At 39.0% G+C, this 27,848-nt stretch overlaps 1 protein-coding gene and 1 long non-coding RNA gene across 3 annotated transcripts; both read left to right on the forward strand.

Moving 5' to 3' along the window:
- On the forward strand, positions 1 to 27,816 carry LOC145478117 (uncharacterized). Of its 2 annotated transcripts, XM_081456046.1 has the most exons (7): positions 1 to 7,079; positions 7,112 to 8,911; positions 12,177 to 12,312; positions 13,803 to 13,928; positions 23,123 to 23,205; positions 25,772 to 25,840; positions 27,486 to 27,816. In XM_081456046.1, exons 2-7 carry the CDS (start codon positions 8,768 to 8,770, stop codon positions 27,552 to 27,554), a joined length of 627 nt encoding a protein of 208 aa, XP_081312172.1. In that variant the 5' UTR covers positions 1 to 7,079; positions 7,112 to 8,767; the 3' UTR covers positions 27,555 to 27,816. The 2 variants fall into 2 exon arrangements, with proteins under 2 accessions (XP_081312172.1, XP_081312165.1); XM_081456039.1 differs by having other exon boundaries at positions 1 to 8,911.
- LOC145478234 (uncharacterized) lies at positions 14,131 to 22,015 on the forward strand. Its single transcript, XR_014048216.1, has 3 exons — positions 14,131 to 17,162; positions 17,551 to 19,529; positions 19,970 to 22,015. It is a non-coding gene; the product is annotated as an uncharacterized LOC145478234 (long non-coding RNA).
- Positions 27,817 to 27,848: the final 32 nt, after the last annotated feature.

Below are 27,848 nucleotides of genomic sequence, written 5' to 3' on the forward strand. Positions count from 1 at the left end.
TGTGGAAAAGTCGAATTCGGGACCACCAAACACAAATCAATCTAGTGGCAGGTAGTGTCACAATATTGCCTTCTATGTTCTTTATTTAACAACGCAACGGGTACTACACGACAACATGAGCGGACAATGTGGACCATATCAGAGGTTCTACTTCAAGCTCCCGAGGCCCGATGGGAGCACGTGGCATGACGTAATATAACATCTCCCTTCCTTTAAATGTAACAACAACAACAACGAAATGGAACGTATTCTGTCCCTAGAACATTACAATACTGATCAAAAGGGACATTCCTCAATGTGCTTATTCTAATAATCCTATTCCTGTGTGTCCTTATTCTTATAAGTCTAGCTTTTGTGTGGGTGTCACAGTTCTCCCAGATCTGGTCACATATCCCCCAGCCGTGCCTGAGGTCCTTCCCGGAGCGTTGTTCGGTGGGGCTGTATCGTCAGATCCCGGTCTAGCTGCTATACTGTCCTTCTGTGATGTCTGCGTGAGGCTAATTGGGGCGGAGCTAGTTGCCGCTGACCTTGGTACACTGGGGTTTCCATCCGTTGGCGTTGTGGGTCACTTGCTGCAGTTGTATCTGGTCTCAGTTGGGACCGTGTTCTTCGATAGGTGGCACCTGTACTGCTGGATCTGATGATATAAGACCTTGGCTGTTTGGCTGGCTTGATAATAACACCGGGATCCCAGGTCTTTGCTTGGTGATCGTACATGCGGATAGGTTGGTCAGTTTCAAGTGGCTTTTTGGATGGTCCAGAATTCAGAATTCTGGTTGTAATAATGAGCTTGTTTCTCTTGACGGGTCATAAACTTGGTTTTCACGGCCTCATGGTCAGTACTGTTGAGAAGGACCCTTTGGCAGAAAGGTAATCTGGTTTTAAATTTTCTGGTGGTGGGCAGTTCGGTCGGGGACTTCAGCTGGTGATCCAAAGGAGTGGCTTGGTAGGACAGAAGAGCAAGGTACGGGTCTTCTTTGTTTTCATCACACTTTTGGAGGATGTTCTTTACAGTCTGGACCATTCGCTCAGCAAACCCGTTTTATTGGGGGTACATTGGGGAGCTGGTAACGTGCTACACTCCATAGACGTTCATAAAGTCCAATGTAGGATCCTCCCCTGTCTCGTCACGGATCTGTTGCAGCTTTGTTGGAGATGCAGGGAGATTCTGTGTGATGTGGTGGACGCATATTTCTGGAAGTTGACCGTTGTTAGGGGGAGGCTCTGGGCTGACTCTTGAGAGAGTGTCGGCTATCGGCACATCGGGACCTTTCACGTAGTTGACAATGACATCATATTTTAATGCTCTCATTAGGAACCTCTGTAACTAGGTGGGCAACTGGACAATCTCTTCTTAAAAGTCGACTCGAGAGGTTTATGATCAGTGTTTACTGCGCAGTGCTTTCCAAAAATGTAATAGTTAAACCTCTCTAGGTCCCATACTACACCTAATGTTTCTCTCTCGATGTTGCTGTATTTTCTTTCTGTATCTGTTAGTGCTTTGGAGGCATAGCATACAGGTTGTCCTTGTCGCAAAAGGACAGCAACTAGTCCCTTCTGGGAAGCGTCAGTTTCAATGACAGACTCGACGCTAGGATCAAAGTATCTGAGAACTCCCATTGATGTAATTTCTTGTTTGCCCTGGTTGAATGAGTGATCATGTTCATGTCCTCATATATAGGCTATGTCCTTCTTGGTGAGTTTACGCAAGGGTGCTGTGTGGCTAGCCAATCGCACTGAGTATCTTGTGAGGTAGTTTACAAGGCCTAAGAAGCTTTGAAAGTCTTTGCGGTTCTCAGGTGGGGTTATCTTCTGGATTGCAGATATCTTACTGTCATCCGGTTTAATGCAATGCCAGGTCCACTTGTGTCCAAAGAAGCTAACTTCCTGACATTGAAATTGCACTTTGTCTTTGTTTAATTTGATTTCTCTCTCCCTGGATCTGATCATGAGATTTACCATATTTGCATCGTGCTCTTCCTCTGTAACTCCGTATACGAATGTGTCATCAGCAATGCCGGTGACTCCTTTCAGGCCCTCTAGTGCTGAGTCTAAGTGTTTCTGGGACACATCTTGCGATACAACAAGGCCAAAGAGGAGCCGAGTGAAACGATATCTCCCGAACGGGGTGTTGAATGTAGTCAGGTAGGAGCTGGCTTCATCTAATGGTATATGCCAGTACGTAGCCTTTCTTTGCATCAACTACACTAAAACATTTAGCACCACTAAGCTGCGTGACTACTTCATTAATTGTTTTAGTGTGGTAATGTTCAGGCTTTATTGCCTTGTTTAAGTCACGTGGGTCGAGGCAGACTCTGATTTTGGTGACTTCCCCTTTGTCATTAGATGTTTCAGAGAGGAGAATACTGTTAACCCAGTCTGTGGGTTCGCTTACTGGCACGAGCACACCAAGTTCTACCATGGCATCAACTTCCTTTCGAAATCAACTTCCTTTCGGTACGTGGTGTGTGAATGACAGGTTCTGCATTGGGGTCCAGGGTGATGTGATAAGACTTCACGTCAAAGGTTCCCAGGCCCTCAAAGCAGTCTTCGAGCTTGTTGAAGAAGTTTACCTTGTTCCAGGGGTCCAGTCTATTTTTGGTACTTCGAAACCAACCAAGTCACTCATTTTGGCTGAATCGCACGATAAGACCTTGTAGTCAACACTGTAAAATCGCACGTACCGGTTTCCTTGGTTGTCCTAGTACTGAAACTCCTCCGTCGGCGTAAATCTATCCCGCCTCTGACATCCATGTCACAACATTGCCTTCTATGTTTTTTATTTAACAACGGAACGGGTACTACACGACAACACGAGCGGACAATATGGCGCATACCAGAGGTTTTATTTCAAGCTCCCGAGGCCCGATGGGAGCACGTGGCATGACGTAATATGACAGGTAGGAGGATTTGAACCCGGGACCTCCAGATTACAAATCTACGCCGTCTCCGACCCTTCCAGTGTTCAAACTGCACTTGGTCCCTGAAATTTGATTGTTTTCAAATTTTGCATGTCCAGGCGTATGGTCTGCTGGGAAGAAACAGCAGTCCTCTCCAGTACTCTTTCTCGCCGTTTTCTTGCTCTGCTAGCCCAACACCCAGTACAGGCTATCGGTCAACCGGCCGTCGATAAAACCTGGACGATGATACATTTCGGGACACGCCGAAACAATAAAAAAATTATGAAAATTAAACTATATATATATGCGACTGGATTTACGAAATGAGGGGTTTGGAAAAGGAGTTTTTTTATTCGCACTAAGTGAGCTACACATTTGGATTTTATGACTCTTAAAGGCCTACAAATCACTCTATAAAGTGACTAAAAAAATGGAGAAGAACGCAAGAACGAAAAGCAGACAGTGGAGGAAAATACAAAGACTGACATTCCTTTGAATTTTTATATCGTGTATTTTAGAGTCTCCCGAGAAAACAATCGCCTACACCAGGGTGAAATTTCTTTTAGAGCCTTTTCATTAATCGAGATACATACATGTATACATAATGAAAGAACTATAAATGCATGCAGAATTAACTGTTCAAAAAAGCTAGCTAACCACCAGGAAAGTTGTGTGGAACTAAATGCAAGCAAACTGGAGTTCTTTATAGGGTGATATGCATACAGGCAAAATTCAGTTTAATGGATAATAATCTACTTTGGTTAAACTTGATTCTAATTTTCTCCCGGGTATTCTTTTGTGTTCCGGCATGTTCGTGGATGTTCCGAATGGTCCGTGTTCCTGTGTTTATCGACGTCCTCACCAGGCTTACTTTTCATTGAACAATCACTGATCATATCAGATTCATTGTAAGTGAAAGAAGTTCTGCTTACAAGACTCATGCACAATACTGAAGTGAAGTAATCGAGCCCAATCGAACTTCAATCGGTTCGATTGGTTTCGATCATGGTTGGTCAAGAGAACGCAGACAAACTCGCCAAAACAACAAGCCAAGGCCTTATTCAGTGGAACACAATTAATCGAACTCTTGAAGTTCGATTGGGTTCGATGGTTCGAGGGCCAAAAGTTTGATATTTTTATTCAAAACCGGCACCCCGTTACAAGGAAAAGTTCCTAAATTGAACTTGAAATCAGATATTATACAAGTAGAAGGGCCGCAGACATTAATCTTTTGCCAAATCTCCAATCATGACACAGCTCGATTTCCATTACTCCGGGTAAATTTGGGAAAGAATAGCTGTTATTGAGTCTGCGTTCAAATACTTTGTATATTTTGTTTGGAAAGGTAAACAAAAGAGAGTCAATTCAAAGCAGAATCCACTTTTTCCCGTCTCAGATATATGTCAAACCGCTGGGGCATTCCTACGAATTGAACGTCTCTTTTACAGCGCTGACCTTTTTTGAACGCTTTGATCGACTTTTTTTACCCGGTTAAAATTTTCGAGTTGAGTTCATAGACATCTTACGGTTTGCGGATAGATGTATTTTTGTCGATATTTGAATCCTCGATTAATTTAAAGTATTACTGTCGGGTAATGTTTCGTAGCGAAGTGTAGAATGGTCCAAAAGTGCAGTGCAGTACAATGCTCTATAGTGTAACGAAATGTAAAGTAAGTTCGTCCTGTATTGAGAATGTGTATTTTGTTTTGCTTTGAGTCGTCATTATTTGTCCGGCTTTTGATCTTAATTACTCTGCGTCAGTTGCTGAGCTGAACAGCTTTTAATTGCTGTCAGTTTTAATTTGATACCTCGCTTTAATGCTCTTATAGTCGACGAATATGTAAGTCTTTCTTTATCACTTTCAGTCTGAATAGGAGACGCCCTGACCTTTTGGTTTTATTCATAGAAGCTTGGAGGCACTGACATTTGTAAATTACAATTTGTTTGTCAATATATTGCGCTCTGTATTTCATTCGCCTGAAACTTCAAAAAGTAAAGAGGTCAAATTTTTATGAAAGAAAAAAAAAAAAAAAAAAAGAAAGAAAAGAAAAGAAAAGAAAGAAAACAACGATCAATGATTACTATAAAAACTGACAGCAGTCAGGTCTTCCGCCCTCTCACCCACCAATGCAACGTAATCATCTGCGGTTGGTTTAATTACGGGTCATTAGCAATTGTTATATCTCGTTTCCTTTCGCTACGTGCACCAAAATACCATATTGTCCTTATTGCCCGTGTATTTAGATATAGTGAGACGGTTGATTAATTAAGCTAGCACATAGTGCGTGCGGTGGACGCCAAGGCATCACTCGTATGCAAATTCAGTACGAAATCTCAGAGAGACATTCTAGCAAATCAGCATTCTAGTTTTGAACTGCAATATTTGAACATTGGACTTTTTTGTTGAGATAATTTTCTGTATACAGGTCTCTGGGGGTTAAAACACAAAGAAATATCTAGACTTATCTAAAGACAAATTGTGACGTCAATTGTCTGCAATTCGTCTTCCGCCCTTTGTGCGCACTTGTCGCTTGCGCGTGATTTGGTGTTAAAATAGGCGTCACTCGTCACGTAACTGACCTGAGTACCTGATACTAAGGCTAGACAGGAACATTTACTACGTCCTGTGAGGAGAAGCTGTCCTAGAATTGGAAGCAATGTTGTACACTTCGGTTGTGACCGTTTGCCTGCTTTATTTTCTGCACAGTTTTGGAACTGTGCAATGTCGAAGCTCAAGACACCTAAACGAATATAACAATCGCTCAAGTCTGACGCGACGGTGTTTGCGGAGTTGCTTTCTGGTAAGAAAGATTTCAATTTTGATTTGCAAGTTAAAACATTGTTGTCTTTCTGACAGCGGAATTTGTACGGACAAGTGCAAAATACGTTTTGGGTAATGAAATGTTCTCTGTAAGAATACCTGACGATCGAATCTTACTACAAACAATTGTCGTAATCTGTTCGTTGCAGCGATATGTGAGCAAATGCCCCTCTCGTGCCATGTCTACGTACTTGAATTGAATTTCGTCACGTTTTCCGACGCAATGAGTTGATACCTGAAGAGAATGTTTCCCATTCAATTGCAGGTTGTAGAAAAAAGTGTAGGTGAAAACCCCTCGCAAATGCATTTTTCTTCTGTTAATTTATACAGGCTACCGGAATCGATTTCGACTCGGCGGCGTTTATTTGACTTTCATTGTAAATCAATTGTAAATCAATGACATGTAATATTCAGGTTTGGTTGTCACAAATCAAACCGTTGTCTTGTGGATATTTTGATGGTCAATTAAAGTTAATTCTGCGATTACAGCCTGGACACCCACATAAATGAAACACGTCTGATTTCCCTGGGCACGTGGAATCTACGGAGAGACAAATGTTACCTCATGACTAGTTTACTCGCCGTATCCTAGTATCATAATGAGAGGAAGCCTCAGCATTTCACCTGGTTATTTTAAGGGTCTGGTATCTGCCCTTTACTAAATACACGCAATTATTTACTTTAAGAGTCGTTTGAAACGTGGGATTTTTCATGAACCGAACTATAAATCCCTGTTCCAGGTCTACCACAAAGATTAGGTTCGACGGTTCAGTGATTCAGATTTGAACCTCGATCCTCGAGAGGAGTCCAAATAATTATCAAAATTCGCTGCAGATAACTGTGGGCTGAACAAATCAGGCTCCCTTTGGACTAGAATTACCTCAACTATTTAATGGATTTTCCTGCTTGCGTGTTCCGGTTGCTGAGTGATATTTACCGAATCCACTTTCTTTAAAATCAAGTCATTATTCAAAGCAAACGTGTAGTCCACAGAAAGACTATTAAGAGACGTATTTTACATACTGTATGTAAACAAATGCAAGTAATTAACTTTGTTCTCTGTTTTCCTTCACACGCTAGGAGGTGTTTTATTTGTTCTCTTTGGCACTCGTACGTGCACGTATTTACAGCAATATGACAAACATTTTCCGCTTCTGCGATTTGCGTATCCGCGACGCCGCAAATTCGAGAATATCAGATGTCGCCATGACATGTCAACAGGAAGTTTTTACAGAAACGGTGAGCTTTCACCTTGGCCAAAAAGGAAAAGGAAAACGCAAACGCCGCTGCCTGATAGGTTTTAGTCTTATGCCTAATGATGGAACTGAAAGTTTCAATAAGCCTTGATATTTGCAAGTGTAAAAGATTTACAATTTGCAAGTGTAAAAAGTTAAAACAGGACGTCCAAGGGAATTCATACTCTTTTAGGACCTTTCGATTTTTACAACAGCAGTATCATGTCTGACAAGACGTGACAAACTTTGATCTTCTTTCTTATCACTTAATCTTATCATACGGGAAATCAAACTTTCAGAACTAATGCACCAATGTTAACAATCTAGCTTGATGCTAATCTGTTGCGGTTTTCGGTTTTTCCTCTGTAATTAGTATTTGGCTTTCGAGTTTTGGAGATAAGAAAAGCTGTTTATCGGGTTGGGTTTGCTTTTGCTTCGTTCCTAGACCTGTTTATTTAACCTCTGTCAATCCGTGTACGTTCACGTGCTGTACGATATGGATAATAATCGATGCTCGGATGCAGCCAAGTGTAGGCCATTTGGTCGAAACGCCCCTCTCGTGCCATGTCTACGTACTTGAATTGAATTTCGTGATGTTTTCCGACGCAATGACTTGACACCTGAAGTGACTGTTTCCCATTCAATTGCAGGTTGTAGAAAAAACTGTAGGTGAAAACCCCTCGCGAATGCATTTTTCTACTCTTAATTTATACAGCTACCGGAATCGATTTCGACTCGGCGGCGTTTATTTGACTTTCATTGTAAATCAATTGTAAATCAATGACGTGCAATATTCAGGTTTGGTTGTCACTAATCAAACCGTTGTCTTGTGGATATTTTGATGGTCAGTTAAGGTTAATTCTGAGATTGCAGCCTGGACTACCACATAAATGAAACACGTCTGATTTCCCTGGGCACGTGGAATCTACGGAGAGACAAATGTTACATCGTGACTAGTTTACTCGGCGTTTGCTTGTATCATAATGGGCGGAAGCCTCAGCATTTCACCTGGTTTTTTTAAGGGTGTGGTATCTGCCCTTTACTAAATACACGCAATTATTTACTTTAAGAGTCGTTTGAAGCATGGGATTTTTCATGAACCGAACTATAAATCCCTGTTCCAGGTCTACCACAAAGATTAGGTTCGACGGTTCAGTGATTCAGACTTGAACCTCGGTCCACGAGAGGAGTCTAAATCATTATCAAGATTCGCTGCAGATAACTGTCGGCTGAACAAATCAGGTTCCCTTTGGATCAGAATTATCACAACTATTTAATGGATTTTCCTGCTTGCGTGTTCCAGTTGCTCAGTCATATTTACCGAATCCACTTTCTTTCTTGTTTCCCTTCGCTACGTGCACCAAAATACCATATTGTCTTAATTGCCCATGTATTTAGATATAGTGAGACGGTTGATTAATTAAGCTAGCACATAGTGCGGGTGGTGGACGCTAAGGCATCGCTCGTAAGCAAATTCAGTACGAAATCTCAGAGAGACATTCTAGCAAATCAGCATTCTAGTTTTGAACTGCAATAATTGAACATTGGACTTTTTTGTTGAGATAATTTTCTGTACGCAGGTCGCTGGGGGTTAAAACACAAAGAAATATCTAGGCTTATCTAAAAACAAATTATGACGTCAATTGTCTGCAATTCGTCTTCCGCTCTTTGTGCGCACTTGTCGCTTGCGCGTGATTTGGTGTTAAAATAGGCGTCACTCGTCACGTAACTGACCTGAGTACCTGATACTAAGGCTAGACAGGAACATTTACTACGTCCTGTGAGGAGAAGCTGTCCTAGAATTGGAAGCAATGTTGTACACTTCGGTTGTGACCGTTTGCCTGCTTTATTTTCTGCACAGTTTTGGAACTGTGCAATGTCGAAGCTCAAGACACCTAAACGAATATAACAATCGCTCAAGTCTGACGCGACGGTGTTTGCGGAGTTGCTTTCTGGTAAGAAAGATTTCAATTTTGATTTGCAAGTTAAAACATTGTTGTCTTTCTGACAGCGGAATTTGTACGGACAAGTGCAAAATACGTTTTGGGTAAGGAAATGTTCTCTGTAAGAATACCTGACGATCGAATCTTAATACAAACAATTGTCGTAATCTGTTCGTTGCAGCGATATGTGAGCAAATGCCCCTCTCGTGCTATGTCTACGTACTTGAATTGAATTTCGTCACGTTTTCCGACGCAATGAGTTGATACCTGAAGAGAATGTTTCCCATTCAATTGCAGGTTGTAGAAAAAAGTGTAGGTGAAAACCCCTCGCAAATGCATTTTTCTTCTGTTAATTTATACAGCTACCGGAATCGATTTCGACTCGGCGGCGTTTATTTGACTTTCATTGTAAATCAATTGTAAATCAATGACATGTAATATTCAGGTTTGGTTGTCACTAATCAAACCGTTGTCTTGTGGATATTTTGATGGTCAATTAAGGTTAATTCTGCGATTACAGCCTGGACTGCCCACATAAATGAAACACGTCTGATTTCCCTGGGCACGTGGAATCTACGGAGAGACAAATGTTACCTCATGACTAGTTTACTCGCCGTATCCTAGTATCATAATGAGAGGAAGCCTCAGCATTTCACCTGGTTATTTTAAGGGTCTGGTATCTGCCCTTTACTAAATACACGCAATTATTTACTTTAAGACCCGTTTGAAGCGTGTGATTTTTCATGAACCGAACTATAAATCCCTGTTCCAGGTCTACCACAAAGATTAGGTTCGACGGTTCAGTGATTCAGATTTGAACCTCGATCCTCGAGAGGAGTCGATATCATTATCAAAATGCGCTGCGGATAACTGTGGGCTGAACAAATCAGGCTCCCTTTGGACTAGAATTACCTCAACTATTTAATGGATTTTCCTGCTTGCGTGTTCTATGCTGAGTGATATTTACCGAATCCACTTTCTTTAAAATCAAGTCATTATTCAAAGCGAACGTGTAGTCCACAGAAAGACTATTAAGAGACGTATTTTACATACTGTATGTAGACAAATGCAAGTAATTAACTTTGTTCTCTGTTTTCCTTCACACGCTAGGAGGTGTTTTATTTGTTCTCTTTGGCACTCGTACGTGCACGTATTTACAGTAATATGACAAACATTTTCCGCTTCTGCGATTTGATTATCCGCGACGCCGCAAATTCGAGAATATCAGATGTCGCCATGACATGTCAACAGGAAGTTTTTACAGAAACAGTGAGCTTTCACCTTGGCCAAAAAGGAAAAGGAAAACGCAAACGCCGCTGCCTGATAGGTTTTAGTCTTATGCCTAATGATGGAACTGAAAGTTTCAATAAGCCTTGATATTTGCAAGTGTAAAAGATTTACAATTTGCAAGTGTAAAAAGTTAAAACAGGACGTCCAAGGGAATTCATACTCTTTTAGGACCTTTCGTATTTTATAACAGCAGTATCATGTCTGACAAGACGTGACAAACTTTGATCTTCTTTGTTGCCACTTAATCTTATCATACGGGAAATCAAACTTTCAGAACTAATGCACCAATGTTAACAATCTAGCTTGATGCTAATCTGTTGCGGTTTTCGGTTTTTCCTCTGTAATTAGTATTTGGCTTTGGAGTTTTGGTGATTAGAAAAGCTTTTTTTCGGGTTGGGTTTGCTTTTGCTTCGTTCCTAGACCTGTTTATTTAACCTCTGTACGTTCACGTTGTGTACCATATGGATGATAATCGACGCTCCAAATCAGTCAAATGTGGTCGATTTGGTCGTCTTAAAAGAGGCCTCTTCTAAAAACGTATATTTCTTGTCAACGCTAATATTGAAGGCCTCGTTCTAAGTTTAGCCACTCACGGATGTTTCACCCTCTAAAGTGCAGGTTTCCCTTATGAAACTCGTCTTCAAAGAAGCCCAAAATTCGACATCGTTGCCGTCATTGTGAACAGTACGCAGCAGCCAGGTTGCGTTTTCGTGATGTCATTCCGTCCAAGAGATTTTGTTTAAATGGCTTCTGTGAAGTGAATAATCGCTTTGAAGAAAACATTTTGCTGACCTTGTGAAGGATACAAAGTCAGTTGCAGGTTTTTCTCCTTGCCGCCAATTTTGAGTCGGACGGAATGATGTCACATAAACACGGCCTGGCTGCCAAGTACAATTCAAAACGGCGGCCTCCGAAGTCGCTTCATTCGAGACGTATTTCTTCAGGATAGCAGGCACTTCAGGGGCTGATATTTTGGTTGGTGGGATGGCTGAATGTGTACTATAGGCGAAGACAAAAAAGGAAAACTTTTTGGAGTGACCTTCTCCTTTAAGAAATTTTCAGCGAAAACAATCGCTCACTCCCGTCGACAAGTTCTTCTATCTGCGAGCGTCACTCCGGGACTCTCTTGCAGCCACAAGCGATGAATTGAGCTTGTCCAATACTAGCCTGCGTAGCAAGCGTTCCCCTACGAATAACGTTTTCTTTTACTGCGTTCTGGCCGGGTTCGAATTGGAGCGAGAGCAAAACAATCGACGAAGCAGGGGATGGTGGAGGCAAGCAAGGCTGTGCTTGTCCGCGAAGCAGTGGTCAAATTCAACCACACCCATGCTAAGAAGTGGAAATCGACAATGTTGAGATGTCCACTGCAAAAACTGAGAATTCAATCGCAGACAACTCAGATATGTCTGCCAGGGCAATGAAGAAGTTGAAGAACGGCTCAGACGTGAAGCAGCACGTAGAGTAGACAGAGAAAGGAGAACGTTGATTGAAAACCACTCGCTTTAAAAACGCCTATAAACAGTAAGCCATTCGGTCGTAGGCACCTCCACGGACAAAACATCTGCTTGAGAGTGGCTCGATCGTTTTAGTTCGTTTGCTTGTTGTTGTTGTGTCGAATTGAAAATTGCTTTTTGTGTAACAAGTCGAGTTATCCCTGTAGTACTCGGTCCCTCTGGATAAATTTTTCTAATAAACAAAATTATTAAATTAGTGTTTATTGCTTGAATAATGATTACCACAAAAAATACACAATGTTCTTCGGAGCTGTGTTCTTATTCTGTGAGACAGATTTAAGATCAATTTTATGGTCATCATCTATCCAGTTGACAAGTCTCATCACCATGCTGTTTTATGAAGTCACATATTACATATACACCAAGGGTAGATAGATAGATAAGATAGATAATCTATTTATCCACGGTACAAAATTCGTCAGCCTTAAAAATACCAAGTGTCAGCAATTTGATTTTGAATTCTTTCTGAACAGATATCAAGACATCAGACTTGCTTTGAGAAGTGCCTTGGAAAGAACAAGGAGGGTGATTTCAATTTGAATGCCACAATCCTGCGTATTCCACCTCATATAACTCCAACGTTAAAGAGAAGGAAGCGTTACACAGAAGGTAAGCACATTGAATATACACCTTGGTCAAAACATTGTCCACGGCATTACTATCAAATCGATCTCGATAAGGCAAAAGATATTTCGTCATTTGTTCTTAGAAACTCTTCACTTTATGGGTTATTCGTTACACGAGAAGTGCCCCCAGCAATGTTCTCTTAGGTCATTGGCTCCTGGCACGGCGTATAGCCTTAACAATTTGATTTCATTTGATAATGAATATTAAAAGAATAAAACTACGACGTTTCGAAGTCATCTTGACTCCATTATCAAGAAGAGGTGTTAGCTGTAGTCTCGAGATTAAATACAAATAAAGGTGATAGAGTACATTAGAATAATAAGTGTTTCGTTGTCATTGGTGTTCAACGTGACAGTGCGCGCGGTATATGTTTAAATAAATACTTTTGCACGTAGTCAGACTCAATACGTGCAAAAGTATTTATTTAAACAAATACCGCACGCACTGTCACGTCAAACACCAATGACAACGAAACACTTATTATTCTAATGTACTCTATCACCTTTATTTGTATTTAATCTCGAAACTACAGCTAACACCTCTACTTGATAATGGAGTCAAGATGACTTCGAAACGTCGTAGTTTTATTCTTTTAATGTTCATTATCAAATGTATTTCGAAATGTTCTCTTGTTAGAATTTGATGTCAGCAGTGAAATTTTAATTCTTAACATTTCAATGTGACCAAAGGCACACCACATCTTGACACAGTTTAGGGCATCACTTGTCCGATGTTGCGGAAACCATTATTGGCTAGCTATCATTTTTTGGCGTGGCTATTGTCTATTGCCTTTGCAATTTCTCAGTTTAACTTCAAAGGCGTTTTAAACACCAGGCATATTGGCGTTTCGATTAATGCCTTACATTATGCCAAAGAGCGCATTCGGAAGGTAATCTGCCGGGGGAGGGACTTCCATATAAAAAAAAAGATGAGGGTGCTCTTCGTACCTTCTGAGGGTTAAAAACGCGGTTTTGGTACCTCTTAGGGTGTTCAGGCTTCAAAGGTTCACAACGGGAGCTTTTGCAGTACCTTTTAGGGTGTTGAGCCTAAAAATATACGACAGTAGATAATGTGTTGTTTTAGAATTGGTACCTATTAGGGTGAAAAAATTTCAAGCCACGCCCACAAAACTCTTGGTACCTCTTAGGTTTTCTTTTTTCGAAATTTCCGACGAGCATCCCTGTTCTTTTTATATGGGAGTCCCCCCCGGGGGTAATCTTCAGTTCCATTTGAAACCCAAGAAACGCAGCTCCAACAGAAACAAGGTTTTTTGCGAAAGTAAACAAATGGTTAATTTACAGCTTAGGTTGGGACGAGGGATTACTTCTTTAGATAGAGATCTCTTCGATATGTTTGGCCAGCGAACAGGAGACAGCCGGCTCTACCACAAGGTGGTGAAGAAACGGAGCTGATGTTGCCTTCCATTTCATCACGTTAATTTGGTTTAACTTTTTTATTTGCGTTTCATATAGAAAAGATACTCTGTAAAGATAGGGCATTAGGCAACAACTCGTTTCCATTTGTGAGAACCACAGAGCGTAAACAATATGAAAACTCAAACAAGTGGTATCTCAACATATCGTGGGATCCTATATCAGGTAGGTAATCGTGTTATAGTATATTTATGAAAGTTTTAAATAATACTTAACACTACTTACAATATAATACTTGAACTACCTGCACCACGATCCAAAAACTACCGACGGTGATGAGTGCTTATGTTACTACGAAAACACATTCGAAATACTTAAAAAGGAAACTTAAATTGTGCCACAGTAGTTAGATTTCCGTAGGATGCTAATAGCGGAGCTCCGGCGGAGCCCCATACCCATATAAGGAAGAAAAGGAAACCCATGAATTGATTTTCTCATGGTTATCATGGCTAGCGGTATTACTCGTGGGCGCGTACGCACGACGGCGACGACGACGACGACGACGACGACGGAGTCGCGCAAGATGGCGGCCATACTCAAACTAATAGGCTGACAGAGACATGCACCCTCAGTTGGTAGCGGGTGAATGCCATTTTTCTTGGCGGGATTTTTAAAGAAAAACGATAGCGGAGGTTGATTTAATATTTTTAAGACAGGGTTGCGCTGAAGCAAAAGACAGAAAGCAAGAATTAACAGGCAAAGAAGTAGCGAAGAAGATCGCGAAAAAGACTGAGCGGGCCAGCGCTGGGGAAGGAGGCGAAACAGCACCGAACAATGCCGTGAATTATAGCTAGTCAAGAGCTAGAGAAAGGAGGTGAAATAATATACCGAACAATGCCGTGAACCAAAGCTGACGAGGGCTATAGAAAGGAGGCGAAAGTACCCGACAAATTGATTCAGAAGACTGCCGAACTCTCCATGGCCAAGTTCAAAATTCGCGCGAACGTGATGCTGTGCAGCCGTGCAAGAAAATTCAAAAGTCACCTGATTTGGTCAGGTGATGAACAAGAGAAATCAAACGTACCCGAGTGTTTTAGAGAAATTGCAAAACAATAAACGTAGTGGAGAGAAGTGGTTGATTCGTTGATCTATCGAAAATATAACTTCAGTTTAGTCTTCACAACTTTTGCTGCAAGTTTCTGCCTTGAAGATTTACACTGGCCGAACTGAATTGCCAACTTGCGGTAAGTGACTTTTGTTGTTGCGTTTGCTATGAAAACTAACAAGTTTCCTCGGCGATATAAGCTTATTTTCAATTGGAATCCATTAAAAGTCTTCCTTATTTGAAGCCATGCTGTAAGAGATTTTAAAAATTGCATCGTTTTAATTTCGCTCGTCTCTAAACAATAACACGTGGGTCGCTTTGGAGGTTGGAGGTCGTCAATTTAAGCTTATAACCTCACATCTAAAAATAAGCTTAACCAAAATCGTACTTGTAAACACGGCCGGGCGAATTTTGAAGTTTTCTCTGATTTAGTTAGCACTGCCGCTTCGTAGACTGCTAAAATTTGTTCTTCTGTTGTTGAAAACTGAACCAAGAAAGGTCTACAAACCATTTTAAGCCGAAGCGAACAGGATTTGCTAAATTTACTTTTGTTCCTATGTGAATATTTGCATATTGTGATTACAAAGTATGGAGATTTCCTCGTTTTGTTAGTTCAATTTATTCGGTTTGGCGAAATGCTTTTGTGAATTCCGCGGTTAAATTGGTTGAAGACTGGTAAAGCTACTGCCAATAAAATGACTGCAAAGCTAAATTAAGCCGTCGGCAAAAATACAGACTCTCAGTAATATTCAAATTTAAGTGTGAATAATTTTTAAACTTTAACACCGCAAGCTTAAACGAATTTTCTTTATCCTCTCTTTTATTCGGTCACCGTTCATTGAAAAGGGATTTGCTGTTGATACTCGAGCTCAGATGTAGTGATATGCATCTTGTGTTTATAATGTAGATTTCCTCGTTTTATTTTGTTGTCTGTCCAATTAGTTCGGTTTGGTGAAATGCTTATATAGTCCAAAATGTCGAGTAGACGATTATGCATGGCAATCCTGTCTGCAAATAAAGCTCTGCTTTGATTTTGATTGGCTATTTCATGTTATTTGTGCCATTGCTTTTGGTTGGGGGTACATGGACCCTATTTTCGTAATAAGAGGTTATTCCCCAATGCGGTATTTACACTTAATATGGAAATGTTCCAAAAAAGTGAGATAGTACTAATTAACTCGGTAAATTGAACAGTGTAATAGAAGTTCTTGCCCTGACCATTTCTCAGTAATAAGAATAACTTTTACATACATATATACACAATTTAGTTGGAGAGAGCACTCTCCTATCTCCACTTTCTCTCTCTTTGCTCTCTTCTTCACACTAATTCTTTATTTACTAACTTATTAAATGAATGTCACTGACTGTTTTCTTTGTTGTGCGTGCATACTTTTTTGCTGGTCGAAGAAAGTTTCAGTTTCTTCCTGGCTGTACAGTTTCCTTTCTCCTGTCCTGTACCAATTTGTTTGTGATATAACTTCGTGAATTCTCTATTCTCCTTAAATTTTATCTCATCAGGTTGATAGAATGCACTCTCAGAGTGTTCCATCATTGTCTTCAGTCGCTACAATTTTCCGGAAAAAAGCAATAGTTTTCTTAATTTCCTTTTACTTTGTGTTAGGACTTCTTAGCATGCCTGTAATTGGCCCATGGGCATTACAGGAGAATAATTTTCAAGTAAAGAATTACATTCGTTTTAGTGTTGAGTATTTTAAATTGTTATGAATTAGGCATTTCTTTTTATTTTTTATATTTTTTATTTTAGTCGCACGCAATGTTTTATGGTTTTACCAAGGTATACCATGTAAATGTAAATAATGCACTGGAATTGGCCAATCAGAGTGTGCATTATATCGGCTTTAAACACAAACCACATATTACAAATGACTCATATGTAAATGATATTTTTATTACAGAGAACTGGACAGGGCAAGAACTTCTTCTTTTGTGAATTTATATATTAATTCCTCTCAGTGCTGTCAAAATGTCTCAGGAACCTTCATTTCTGATAATCTGTTATTTTCCACCATACCTACAGCACAGAAGCTCACCAAATCCTAACTGATAACTAACATGTGTGTATCTCTAGCCTTTGCTGTGTGGTACATGTATATTCTGTTATCCTGCCTTAACTGCTAGGAAAAATTTTGGCAGAGCTGTTGCAACAGTTTCACTTAAATTGATTTCCAGTGACAGCGCTTCATGTAGCAGTGTTATTGAGTATGAACTTTATGGAGGATTTTAAATTTTTATTTTTTTATGATTACAGATGACAATAAAATATACATGTGTATACATAACCTGATGTTGGTGTTGGTTACAAACCGTAGTTCATAATAGTCATCCTATTACAGGTAAGGGGGAAAAGTTCCGAGAGTTTAGAACATTTCTTCCCCCAGCACACCTTCTGTCTATAGGTGCAATAATTGAGAGGTTATATATATGTACGAAGAGTAATGTAAAGTTACTGTATAAACTTAGCATTAAAATCTGACATTTGAACACCTCCTTTGCTAAAATTAGTCATGATTTAATTGTTATCACTCCCTGTGAATTCATAGAGATTCCAGAGGCAAATTATAACCTAATGTGGAAGTCCTGTCTTCAAGTGAGGGAAAATGACACAAAAGAGTTACAATGAAAGTAAAGAGAATTGTGAATGTTGATATGGTGTACATTAACATCATGTAAAGGTATTTGGTGAGTGCCAAAGGCATAACATTTCATGTATTGCTTTTTCAGGACAAATTATATAACAGTGACATTTTAAAAGGTGTGATCAGAAAAATAATGAGTACATTGTCCAGGCAGCATCAGTTTATGGACAGCATATGCAGACAGTAAGAGGAACTGTAAGCACTACCATGTAAGTTAGTTTTATGCTTATGACTTCTTGTTCTTGAATTTTGTGTCATTTCATCACAAGAATAGGTAACGAAAGATGCAATAGTTGTTGCAATATATTTTTGAAGGAAAACTTAGAAGTCTGCCTATGCTGGATAACAGCCATGTGTAAACTGAATGTGAAGCAAACAATATGTTAAATATGGGGCAACCCTAAAACCCAGAAACGGGAATCCGGAATCTGGAACCAAAAACCGGAATCCAGAAACTGGAAACCGGAATCCGCAAATCAAAGAAAATAAGTTCTTCAAATACGCGAAAATTGTTTTGCTTAGCTTTTTGACTGTAAAAAGTAAGCTGCCAAGTAAAGAGGACCTCAAACTTAACCTTTTTTGAAACGAAAATTCCCCGTCTGTTGAAATTGGGCAACCGTTATTTTTAGTGAGGGCTATGATTATGAGAATCTCAGTAAAGTGCGTCTTAATTTTATTCCAAGCACCTCGAGAGTGTCTAAAATAAGCTTGCTGGTAATTGCCATTTTGTTTAATAAGTGATCTTCAATTTACCGGAAGTATAAATTTATCCTTTATGTCTAGTACATACTGAACAAGATAGAAAATGTCATAGAGAACAGGATATCCATCAGTGGCAGCCCCCTGTACATTGATGGTCACGCCCCCCAATTTCGAAGTCCAAGGGCTAACCCATCTGATCTAAATATGAAATTTGATTTTTCCGACAGATACGAGACCAATTCCAGCTTAACACAATTTCCACACTGATACTGTGACAAATCAGCATTTCATATTCTTAGCGGCCATCATATTAAAACAATTTGTAGAAATGTTGCACACTTACTTCTGTCTGCTTCTCACTTGCTGACAGATCAGACCACATGCTGTTCAAAGATGCTAAAAGACTGCCAGAAACTCACTGCAATATCCTATAATAGCTTGTTGTTAATGTGCTGCTCACCAGTCTTCTCAGAGCAATTTGATCTAGACAAGAACCGGGCTCTCACCAGGGCCAGCTTGAACAAAAGATGGGTAACTTAGCCTATGAGCAGGCTCTCGTGTTTGGGCTGGGGGTGTGAGTGGCAAAGCCGCATGAAGGCTCTTGGTGACATGCCAATGCAGAAAAACACTAGACACCTATTTAGCCTGCTCAGACAATAGAGACAGATACTACCAAAAAATCAGTAACCCTGACTGGATAGTGATGTACCCAATGAATAGCTTTATGCAGCTTTTGAACAACGGGGTCAGATATATAGCTAAGGGTTGTTCAGAACTAGTCAATAATTTTTTAGCAATTACAGTCTGTGGCTGAAGTAAAGCCAAGAAAATAAATAACAACAAAATGATTTTTGCTCATATTTATTTATTAGACATTGCTGAAGTGAATTATTTCTATCATCATTCATAATATCTGGATTCCAGATTCTGGATTCTGGATTTCGGTTTCCAAATTCAGTGTTTTAGGGTTGCCCCAGATGATGTATGTGCATATGTTAATCTTGAATAATCTGAAATTTTAGAGAGTTTAAAAATATCATATCATATCTGTGATGGTTCTGAGGTGGAGGGCTGTTACATGTACATGTAAAATTTGTCTCGTGCACGATTTTTCACTCGTTATGATTCAGGTGCAAATAGTTTCTGTATCTGTTGATGTGCAACAATCTACACCAATATTTCAACCTAATAATGTACAGTGTATATTAATTACCCAAATTATGCTGTTTGTTTTTAGTTGGCCAGTGCTACATAGTAATGTGATGTTGAAGTGCACAAATTTACAAACATGCCCAGTGTCAACTTGTCAAATACATGTATATGAACTGGCCAGACAGTGTAGATTACAAAATTCTCTGTAAGGTAAGATGTTTCTTAAGCATTATTTTGTAATTAATGATTTCTCAGACATTGTTTTCTTCAAGAAAAGATTCATACCCCACATGGAGGTTTTTTCTCTATTAGAGCTCTTGATTCCTGATACTTTAATTTGGAATTTCTAAAGACTGGCCGTGAATGGGTGTTGGGTGTGAATATCTTCTGGAACGGCACATTCATTCATTGAGTAAGCAAGAACATCAGTATTTATCGTGACAAACTCAGATTTTCTTCTGGAAGCTGAACTCATATACAGTTGTACAGTTATATGTACAACCAAACAGCCTGGATGACCCTGTGATTGGGACGGTGCACATTGTTGTAACCCTCAATGTTCCAGTTGCTTGTTTGAAGCAAATTGCATTTGCTCTCGAAAGCAAGTGGCGAAGTTCATAACAGTTATGTAAGTTTGCTTTGTATCTCAGGGCAGAGCCTGCCACAATGAAAGTTGGAGTACCAACCCCTAGCATTTGATTCAATACTAACACTCAGTAAACAGCTAACAATGAAGTACACTGTATATCAAAGAAAGGAATTACATGCCTGTTCCTGTCAGTCAATATATGAACAGGTTACAGATGGGGAGCCTGTATTAAAACATCAAAGATTTTCAAAGCAACCATGCCCTGGTGAGATATTTCTGAGGTAATATAAATTTAAGGTCCTTATGATTGCTTATAGGCATTGATTTTTATTGTAAACAATATCTTACTGAGTGTATTTTTCTTGTGTGCTAATTGTTGGAGAACACAGAGGTCACTGTTATGACAGAGATATTAATTTGTGAAAAGTTCTATAAACAAATGCATCTGGGAACAAATTAATTTATCATGGATGCAGCTTCTGAGAGATCCCCAATATTAATGGAACATACACTGTTCATACAGTACATGTAAAAGAGTTCAGTAATTCATTACTTACGATTGTAATGCTTTGTTTGGTTTCTCTGTATTTACAGACAACTTGATGGGATTATAAATTCTGCACCAAGTTCATTGAATAAACTGACTTGGAGGTTCAGTTCTGCAACCCATCCTGTTTGTAGTAATATCCTAGCTGCAACATTGTGACAGATACACTGCATTACATTATTAAGAAACACATATTAACTAATTATTTTTAAGTGCCTGTTAATTTAATCAGTTTTTCTTAGAGATAATTTACTCATGGTTTATTTAAATAATTGGCTTTTTGGCTTTAAAATGATATTTATTGAGCTTTTAAATCAATTTTGTGATATTCTGCATTGGACATGGCATAAATTGATATTTAGCCAACACGAAATGGAGAACTGGTCTTAAGCAAAGTTGCAGGATTAGCATTTTTGTAGAAAGAAAGGTTTGAGAAATTTGTGACATTCTACAGACAGCCTTGCCATTCGCAATGTCCGATAAGGTTAATTTGTTCCATTCTGTTGTAGAAATAGTGTTCTCTAATTTATAAATTATTTCAATCTGTTGTTTAAACGATTGCCTTATAACCCCTCTCCTGGCTTTGGTGCATGTAGGATATTGATGTATTTTTTATCCATTTTGCTGTAAATTATCTTAATTGATGTGTCAATCAAAACATATCTTGGATATGCTGGGCTCTTCTGACAAATGTACCCATGCCTCATAACCTTTGAGTGCATTTGGTTGTGTAGTGCAGACAAAATACATGTACATAATATAACTTCCTCTTAGCTCACTGATAATTCTTGGTATAATTTAATCATAGTAAAATTAATTAATGGAATCCAATAACAGCTCTTGTAGTCCACAATGCCAGTCGAAAAAAAGAACAAATCACATTGAAATTGAATAATAAAATTATTATTAGAAGCCTATGCAAGTATTCATGATCAGCAAAAAAAAAAAAATAGTAATTACCATTCATGCGAGGGTGATTTTGCTCATTGCAAACCCGTCCAGCAGGAGGAGACTCCATACAATAGTGAAGATGGCTAAATGTATCTTTGGGGACAAGTTAGAAAACAAAACTTTCCAACTTTTCACATATGTATACTGTTTTGGTACTTTTGTGAGATTTCATTTGGTAGAGATTCAGGGACTGAGTATATTGTAACCACTGCATTTCAATCAGTCCCCACAACAAAAAAATGTGTAAACTTCTTTTGTGTGGGAGTCCCCATGTTAGCTAAGGAAGAATATAATGATTAATAACAATGCCTTGTCTTTCTGAATAAGGTAGGAAAGAACAAGAAATGCCACCAAAAAGCACAGAAGACCGTTCTGTTATGTGATCAAGATTTTTGGTGGCTTCCAAGAAATCCTTGAAATCATGGCTCTATATTTCATAATCACACCATCTTACACCTCGATCTGCTGATGTAATACTAGTTCCGGCTGAAACTATTAAATCATTCGCAATTTACCTCATACAAGTTGGATTATTTTCATTAGTAACAACATTCCGAAAAATAACTGAGGAGCTCCGCTTTTAGGCTGGCCTAAATCTATATATTATTTCTACATTAATTAACTTTGCGTTTGTCTACTTTTCCACAGGATTGTTTCATGGCTGGTTGCTTTTTTTTATCCTAATTGATCTTTCAAAGTTATCGATTCTTTATTGGGTATTCAGTTTTTGTTGATTTTCGGCAATTTCGGAAAGTTTTTCCATCATTTTACATTGATTCATTACTATCACTATGAAACGTTCATTTTTCAACTCAGTAGAGGTGATCATAAGGGCAGTGTATAAATGATTACAAATATCCTGTTGTTTAGTCGGATTCAAATGATAATTATATCATAACTTGTCGCCTACGGACATATAATAAACATTCTATTTATTTGTTGGTGAAGAAGGGGCGTTGTCTGAACCATTTTTGTTATGTTGTTTTTTGTTTTTACATTTTAATGTGATTCACCCTACTTAGCACTACTTCTAAGGACTGGTACGGCTACTTACATTACTAACAAAACTGGTTATACAATGCGATTACTTATACACCACTTGCAATACGATACGATTACAGATGCAATACAATACGAATACTAATTCTTCTTTCGATACTAATACTTACACTACTTACAATAAAACACGATTACTGATGCCACTGATGCTACTTGCATTGTTCAAATTTTACTGCTTCTGTTGTTGTAGGACAATGATGAAGATATTTATTATGACAATGATATCATAAGCGGAACTTTGGGGGCTATCCCTAGTTGGCCAGGATCCTACCCAATTCAGTTTAGTTACCTTAAAAATAAAAATACGATTATTTAATTAGAAGTTGGCACACACGAAAAAGGTCAATAAAATATAGACCCGCGGGTTCAGTTTGTTTTCGGAAATTATCATAGACAGTGAACCATTTACAAGCAAAGCCGTTGCAATAATTACTGACGTAAGGTCCTACAAGTTTGCAAGTCTGTAAAGCCGCACTGTAGCTGTAAATAAGATTTCGGACACTAATACGATGGGTATTTGCAAGTATGACATTTACATGTAACTTAACCCTTGATATGGTTCCAAAAAAAATTTCGTGAACTTTCATGTAACTGTCATTTTGTAAGAGCCGAGGTTACACGGATATGATATCCTTTGTTCAAAAATTCCTTTGTTAGATTCTACGAACTCAACGGAATACGCCCTCTTTTACACGTGTGACGATAACAGTCATACCACACGCTCGTTAAAGATGCAAAAGGTAAGAAGTTTATCAATTGCTGACGCTCGTAATGCTCCTCAGATAAGTTGTCCTGCTGCTGTTTCTACTTTTCTTGATAATGTTTTACCCCAACAATAGGCTTTTCATCCGTTTTAATCGATTAGTGAGACCATGCCAACACTAACGAGGGTCTGAATGGGGTTAACTGACTAGCCACAAAGGGCGAAAAATATTACTGACTATTGACAAAACCAGGAAAAAATTACCGACTAGCGACAACAACAATTTTAACCGACAACCGACATGGTCCGACGTTATAGGGATGTTTGAATTCAGAAAGAACAGCATTTTGAATTTATTTCTAGCTCAGGAAATCACGGTCCAGATCCTTTCGTGGGCTCTATTCCACCAGACGTAATCACATTAATTCCAAATTTGTATAGGTAATCATACGGTTTCGAGTTCAATTTGGAATTGATTTGCACGAGCTTCGGCTCGTGCAATTTCAGCTTTTTGAAAAATAGGTACCCAAAGGGTACATTTGTGGCAGACAATCTTATTTGCATTAACGGATATACACGAGCCGATGACAATGGTGTGGGATACCACATGTATCCCACACAAAACTCACAAGTGCAAATTAATTCCAAATTGAACGAGAAAAACCGTATGATTACTTATCGATAATATAAACATGAAAACATTCGCGTGGAGGAAGTGCCGGGATATCTTTCTTAAAGACATCTTTTTCTCATTCGAGAAAACTTTTTTCAAAGTTTCTGCACAAAATTTTCGTCATCATTTTACGTGATATCATTGGCTTGGAAAATTTCCTATTGCCTTTCAGTCAATCATAATCCAGAATTACGATGTGTAAGTTGAACTTCTGTCACACTTTTTGCACTGGTGTTACACTTGAACTGCACTGCTCTCAGCCAATCAGAATGGAGTAATTTTTTCATGTATATTATTAGGTCAATTATAGAATTTCCTGTCTTCAAATTACTTTAAAGCCCCGGGATCCTCCTATTCGGGGAGCAGCGGGGTCTCATTTCTGGAACAGCGGCCCGTAATGGAGCCGACGAGACGCCCTGCTGCTGTATTTTCACTGCCCGTTGTTTGTTCATGCGGTCGGGCCATGAGTGGGATTGTTAAGGTCATCGTGAGTTTTTTTTTCGAAAAGGTGAAGAGGTCGCCATCGAACGCCATCGGAGCCGGGTTCCGGTGGACAAAGAAACTCATAAAAGAGTATCTGAGCTAAAAAAACATCTTACAGAGTTTTTAGGACTAAAGGAGCAGGCACATCAATATAAGAATTGGCGGGTTCTCATTAAAGTTATTTCGCCTGGCCAAATCACCTGCAGGCGAATGCGAAAATTTTGCAATTGTGACGGATGGGCAGTGGCAAACAAAATTACGTATACCAAGGGCTTTAGTGGACCTTTATACTCTTTGTCTAATTTACCTCTCTTGATTTACTTCGATGCCCCGTAATCGACAGGAAAACAAAGTCACATCTAGAATAAAAGGTTTGGTGATTTTGTCGGTATACTATTGCAAACAAAAGTGGGGTAGACGATCACGTTCCTAAAAAAGCAGAGTTAACGAGGTTTAAGTGCAATCAAATAATGAATTATTACAAGTTTTACACTTCGTCTAGAGTTTAAAGTCTTAAACTGCACGAATTACATAAAAATGTTATAATTAACTTGCACTTTTAATTATTAACCGAGATTTACCGGCAACTGAAAAAGGTCGAAAATTTTAACCGACAGCCGACAAAGTAATGAAATTTTAACCGACAACCGACATGTGGACCCCCCTATTCAGGCCCTCAGTCAACTTCCAATCAAACAGTAAGCAACGAGCAAACATTCAAGCACTAAGCTTTAAGCATTAATATATTCGTTTCTGAATTGGAAAGTATAATATTAATATTAATAATATTAATATTATTACTTCCTTGGATTTTTTAGTGAAAGTCCATCTGCCAATTGGATAAAGAGGAAGATTGTTTCAATTCAAATACAGTCGAACCTCTCCCCAACGGCCCTCTTGGTGACAGAGGAAAGAGGCCGTTGTAGAGAGGTGGCCGTTGTGGGGAGGTAGGGGTGTAATATGACACCTGTTTTATCGGGGTGAACCATTTTTTTTTTTCATATATTTTTTTAGCATATATAAATCAAAACGTATCAATAAAACAGAAACTTGACAGAAACAGAGACCAACGACGCGCGGTACGAATCACGTTTGGCGCCCTTTTACAATAAGAAAATGGGGTTTTGTATGCACCTTTCGTCAATTACTGGTTAGCACTGGCCATTGTCGAGAGGTTATTTTGGCAGTCAGGACGCGTTTTAGTGGCCGTTGCCGTTGTGGAGAGGTGGCCGTTAGTGGAGGTTCGACTGTAGATGTCAGTTGACAACAAGTCCTAATCGTAAGAATTTTGTTGCAGAAACCTTTCGATAAAGAGGAACTGAGAACAGCTCAGTTAAAGTCGTTCTTGACTTGACCAGTGCCTTTTTAAGCTCTCCCCAGATCCCCATTACTAAATTTAGCAGTTACATGTTTCAAACCCCTTAGGACTACATTCTTCTCTTTTCAGAACGAGACGTTCGCAATCTTTAATGAATCCGAGTCTTGTTGGAGTTACGATATGGATTTTAGATTTAAAGTAAGTATTATATTGTCATAGTCACTACACATATATGTTTATGTATGGGTGAATAAAACAACATGGCAAAAATCAACAAATAACTCTTTCTCCCTCTCTTATTAAAAGTTAAGAGGTTAAGAGCCTCTGCCTCTAAATTTGGAGAAATGACCAAACGTAAATTACTTACTGTGTGAATGTGAAATCAAGGCAAGTTTCCTTCTTTCTGTACTGGCCTGTTGAAAATGAGGAGGACAGCCTAGTGAGTTCCGACGAGAGCGCTTTCCATTTGCGCGGAAAAAAACCGCCCTATGGAACAGTAAAAGTTTTCAATAAACAAAATGAACCTGAACGTGATAAATTTGTATCATTTGACAGCATTTGGAAACCTTCCAGTGAAAAGTACAGTTTCATGATCAATTTATGTCCCACCTAAACCTTGGGGCTGCGTACTTCATCAAGAAGCATCGGAATAGTGTGAAAAAGCAAATGGTACAGTAATTTTCTGATCATTCCGGTAAAAACAAGAAAAGAGGGATACCTCAGAAAGTATTCCAAATTGTCCGAAAATGTTCCAATGGAAACCGGTTTTTCCATCCAAATCGAAGCTCTCATTCTCCTTTTGGAACAAGAGATAACATCCCTCAGTGCATATTAGGAAACCGACAATCTTCCTTTCTGCAAAGCTTCGTTGAACTCTCTGCAATATATCAAAAACGTTTTTCTAAAACTCCGCTGTAAAACCGTCTTTACCTTCTAAATATTGGGCAACACCTTTCAGAGATGGCGGAGTCTATTTTGAATTGGGGAGGGGGTGGCCGAGGGGGAGAGGGGGCTTACTTGTAGGGGGTCTGGAAATATTTGTAAAATTGTTTCATGTATTTTTTGTTTGAAAATGGGAAAGAGGGCTAAAGCCGTTCCTGTCTTTTTTTATTTCTTCGAGGCACAGGCCATGTTCAGGCGTTGTTTGATCCTCGTTCGTCAGTTTAGAGAATTCTAAGTTCTCAACAAAGTTATTGAAACTTCTTCCCTCTCGCAGTTATATGGAATATCAGCAAGTTTCATTGTTGTTTTCAATCGTTGCGAAAATTGCACATGAAATGCAATTTATCTTTAATTTTTCCAGGGACAAATTTAATCGTTAGCAACCCTGGCGCTGACAGATTCGAATTTTCAGGAAACTTTACAAGGATTTGAGCCAGCGACCTCAAGATATTAAATGCACAATAATCCTTAACTTCAACAATTGAGCCCAGATCGTAACGTTGTACGAGATTTAACAATTTTAAGTTTCGAAGCAGTTAACAATTACTCGACTGTTTAATAATTCTGCCCAGCTAATTTCTGATGCATGACACTAATACTCAAGAATACAAATTATGTTTGGAATTGAAGAGAATGCATCAGGCCGAGAGCGATTAAAGGAGACCTATGTATTCACGGACTAAGAATACATGGGAAAGTTATCGTAGAATGTATAGACATGCAGTTTTAATAACAATCACAGCATACAATGATACTCTCCCTCAAATGTGAGGTAAGAGGTCTCATATTTACGCTGTAGAATTATTTGATTACTTCATTTGCTTTGTTTGATATCTTGTTCTGGTAACAATGATTATTATGTTTATTTATTTATTTATTTATTCTTCCTTGCTGACAAAAGGTAGTCGTACTTCCATGTTTCTATACAGATGACTTAGTATTCCAAGGTAAGCCTGCGCTGATAGAGTAGAATTCTAAAAGTAGGGGCGAGTTGTCCTTAAAGCTAAAGGCACGCCTAAAGGAATTAACTATCCATACAGGACAATTATGTAAACATTATTTTGCAGCTTTGAGTTGGTTTTCCTTCTTGTCCTCTCCTTCTAGGAATGGAAATGTACCCCCCTTTTTTACGATACAGCGTATTCTTGGGTCATCTAAGCAACGTGCATTTTTAGTAGCACCCATTAAGTAATTAAAAAAGAGTAACAAGTGAGAAAAGTGATTACTCTGCTCTTTTCTAATCACTTATATTATATATTTGATA

This window comes from Orbicella franksi, chromosome 1 (genome assembly GCF_964199315.1).
Source record: "Orbicella franksi chromosome 1, jaOrbFran1.1, whole genome shotgun sequence".
Classification (NCBI taxonomy): Eukaryota; Metazoa; Cnidaria; class Anthozoa; order Scleractinia; family Merulinidae; genus Orbicella; species Orbicella franksi.

What these genes read in the sequence shown, in the direction of transcription:
- LOC145478117 (XM_081456039.1), top strand. Translation starts at nt 8,768, where the DNA reads ATGTTGTACACTTCGGTTGTGACCGTTTGCCTGCTTTATTTTCTGCAC. An exon ending in AAGGAAGCGTTACACAGAAG is followed by an intron (nt 12,313 to 13,802) that starts GTAAGCACATTG and finishes CGTTTCATATAG; the next exon opens with AAAAGATACTCTGTAAAGAT. An exon ending in GCTCGTTAAAGATGCAAAAG is followed by an intron (nt 23,206 to 25,771) that starts GTAAGAAGTTTA and finishes TTCTCTTTTCAG; the next exon opens with AACGAGACGTTCGCAATCTT.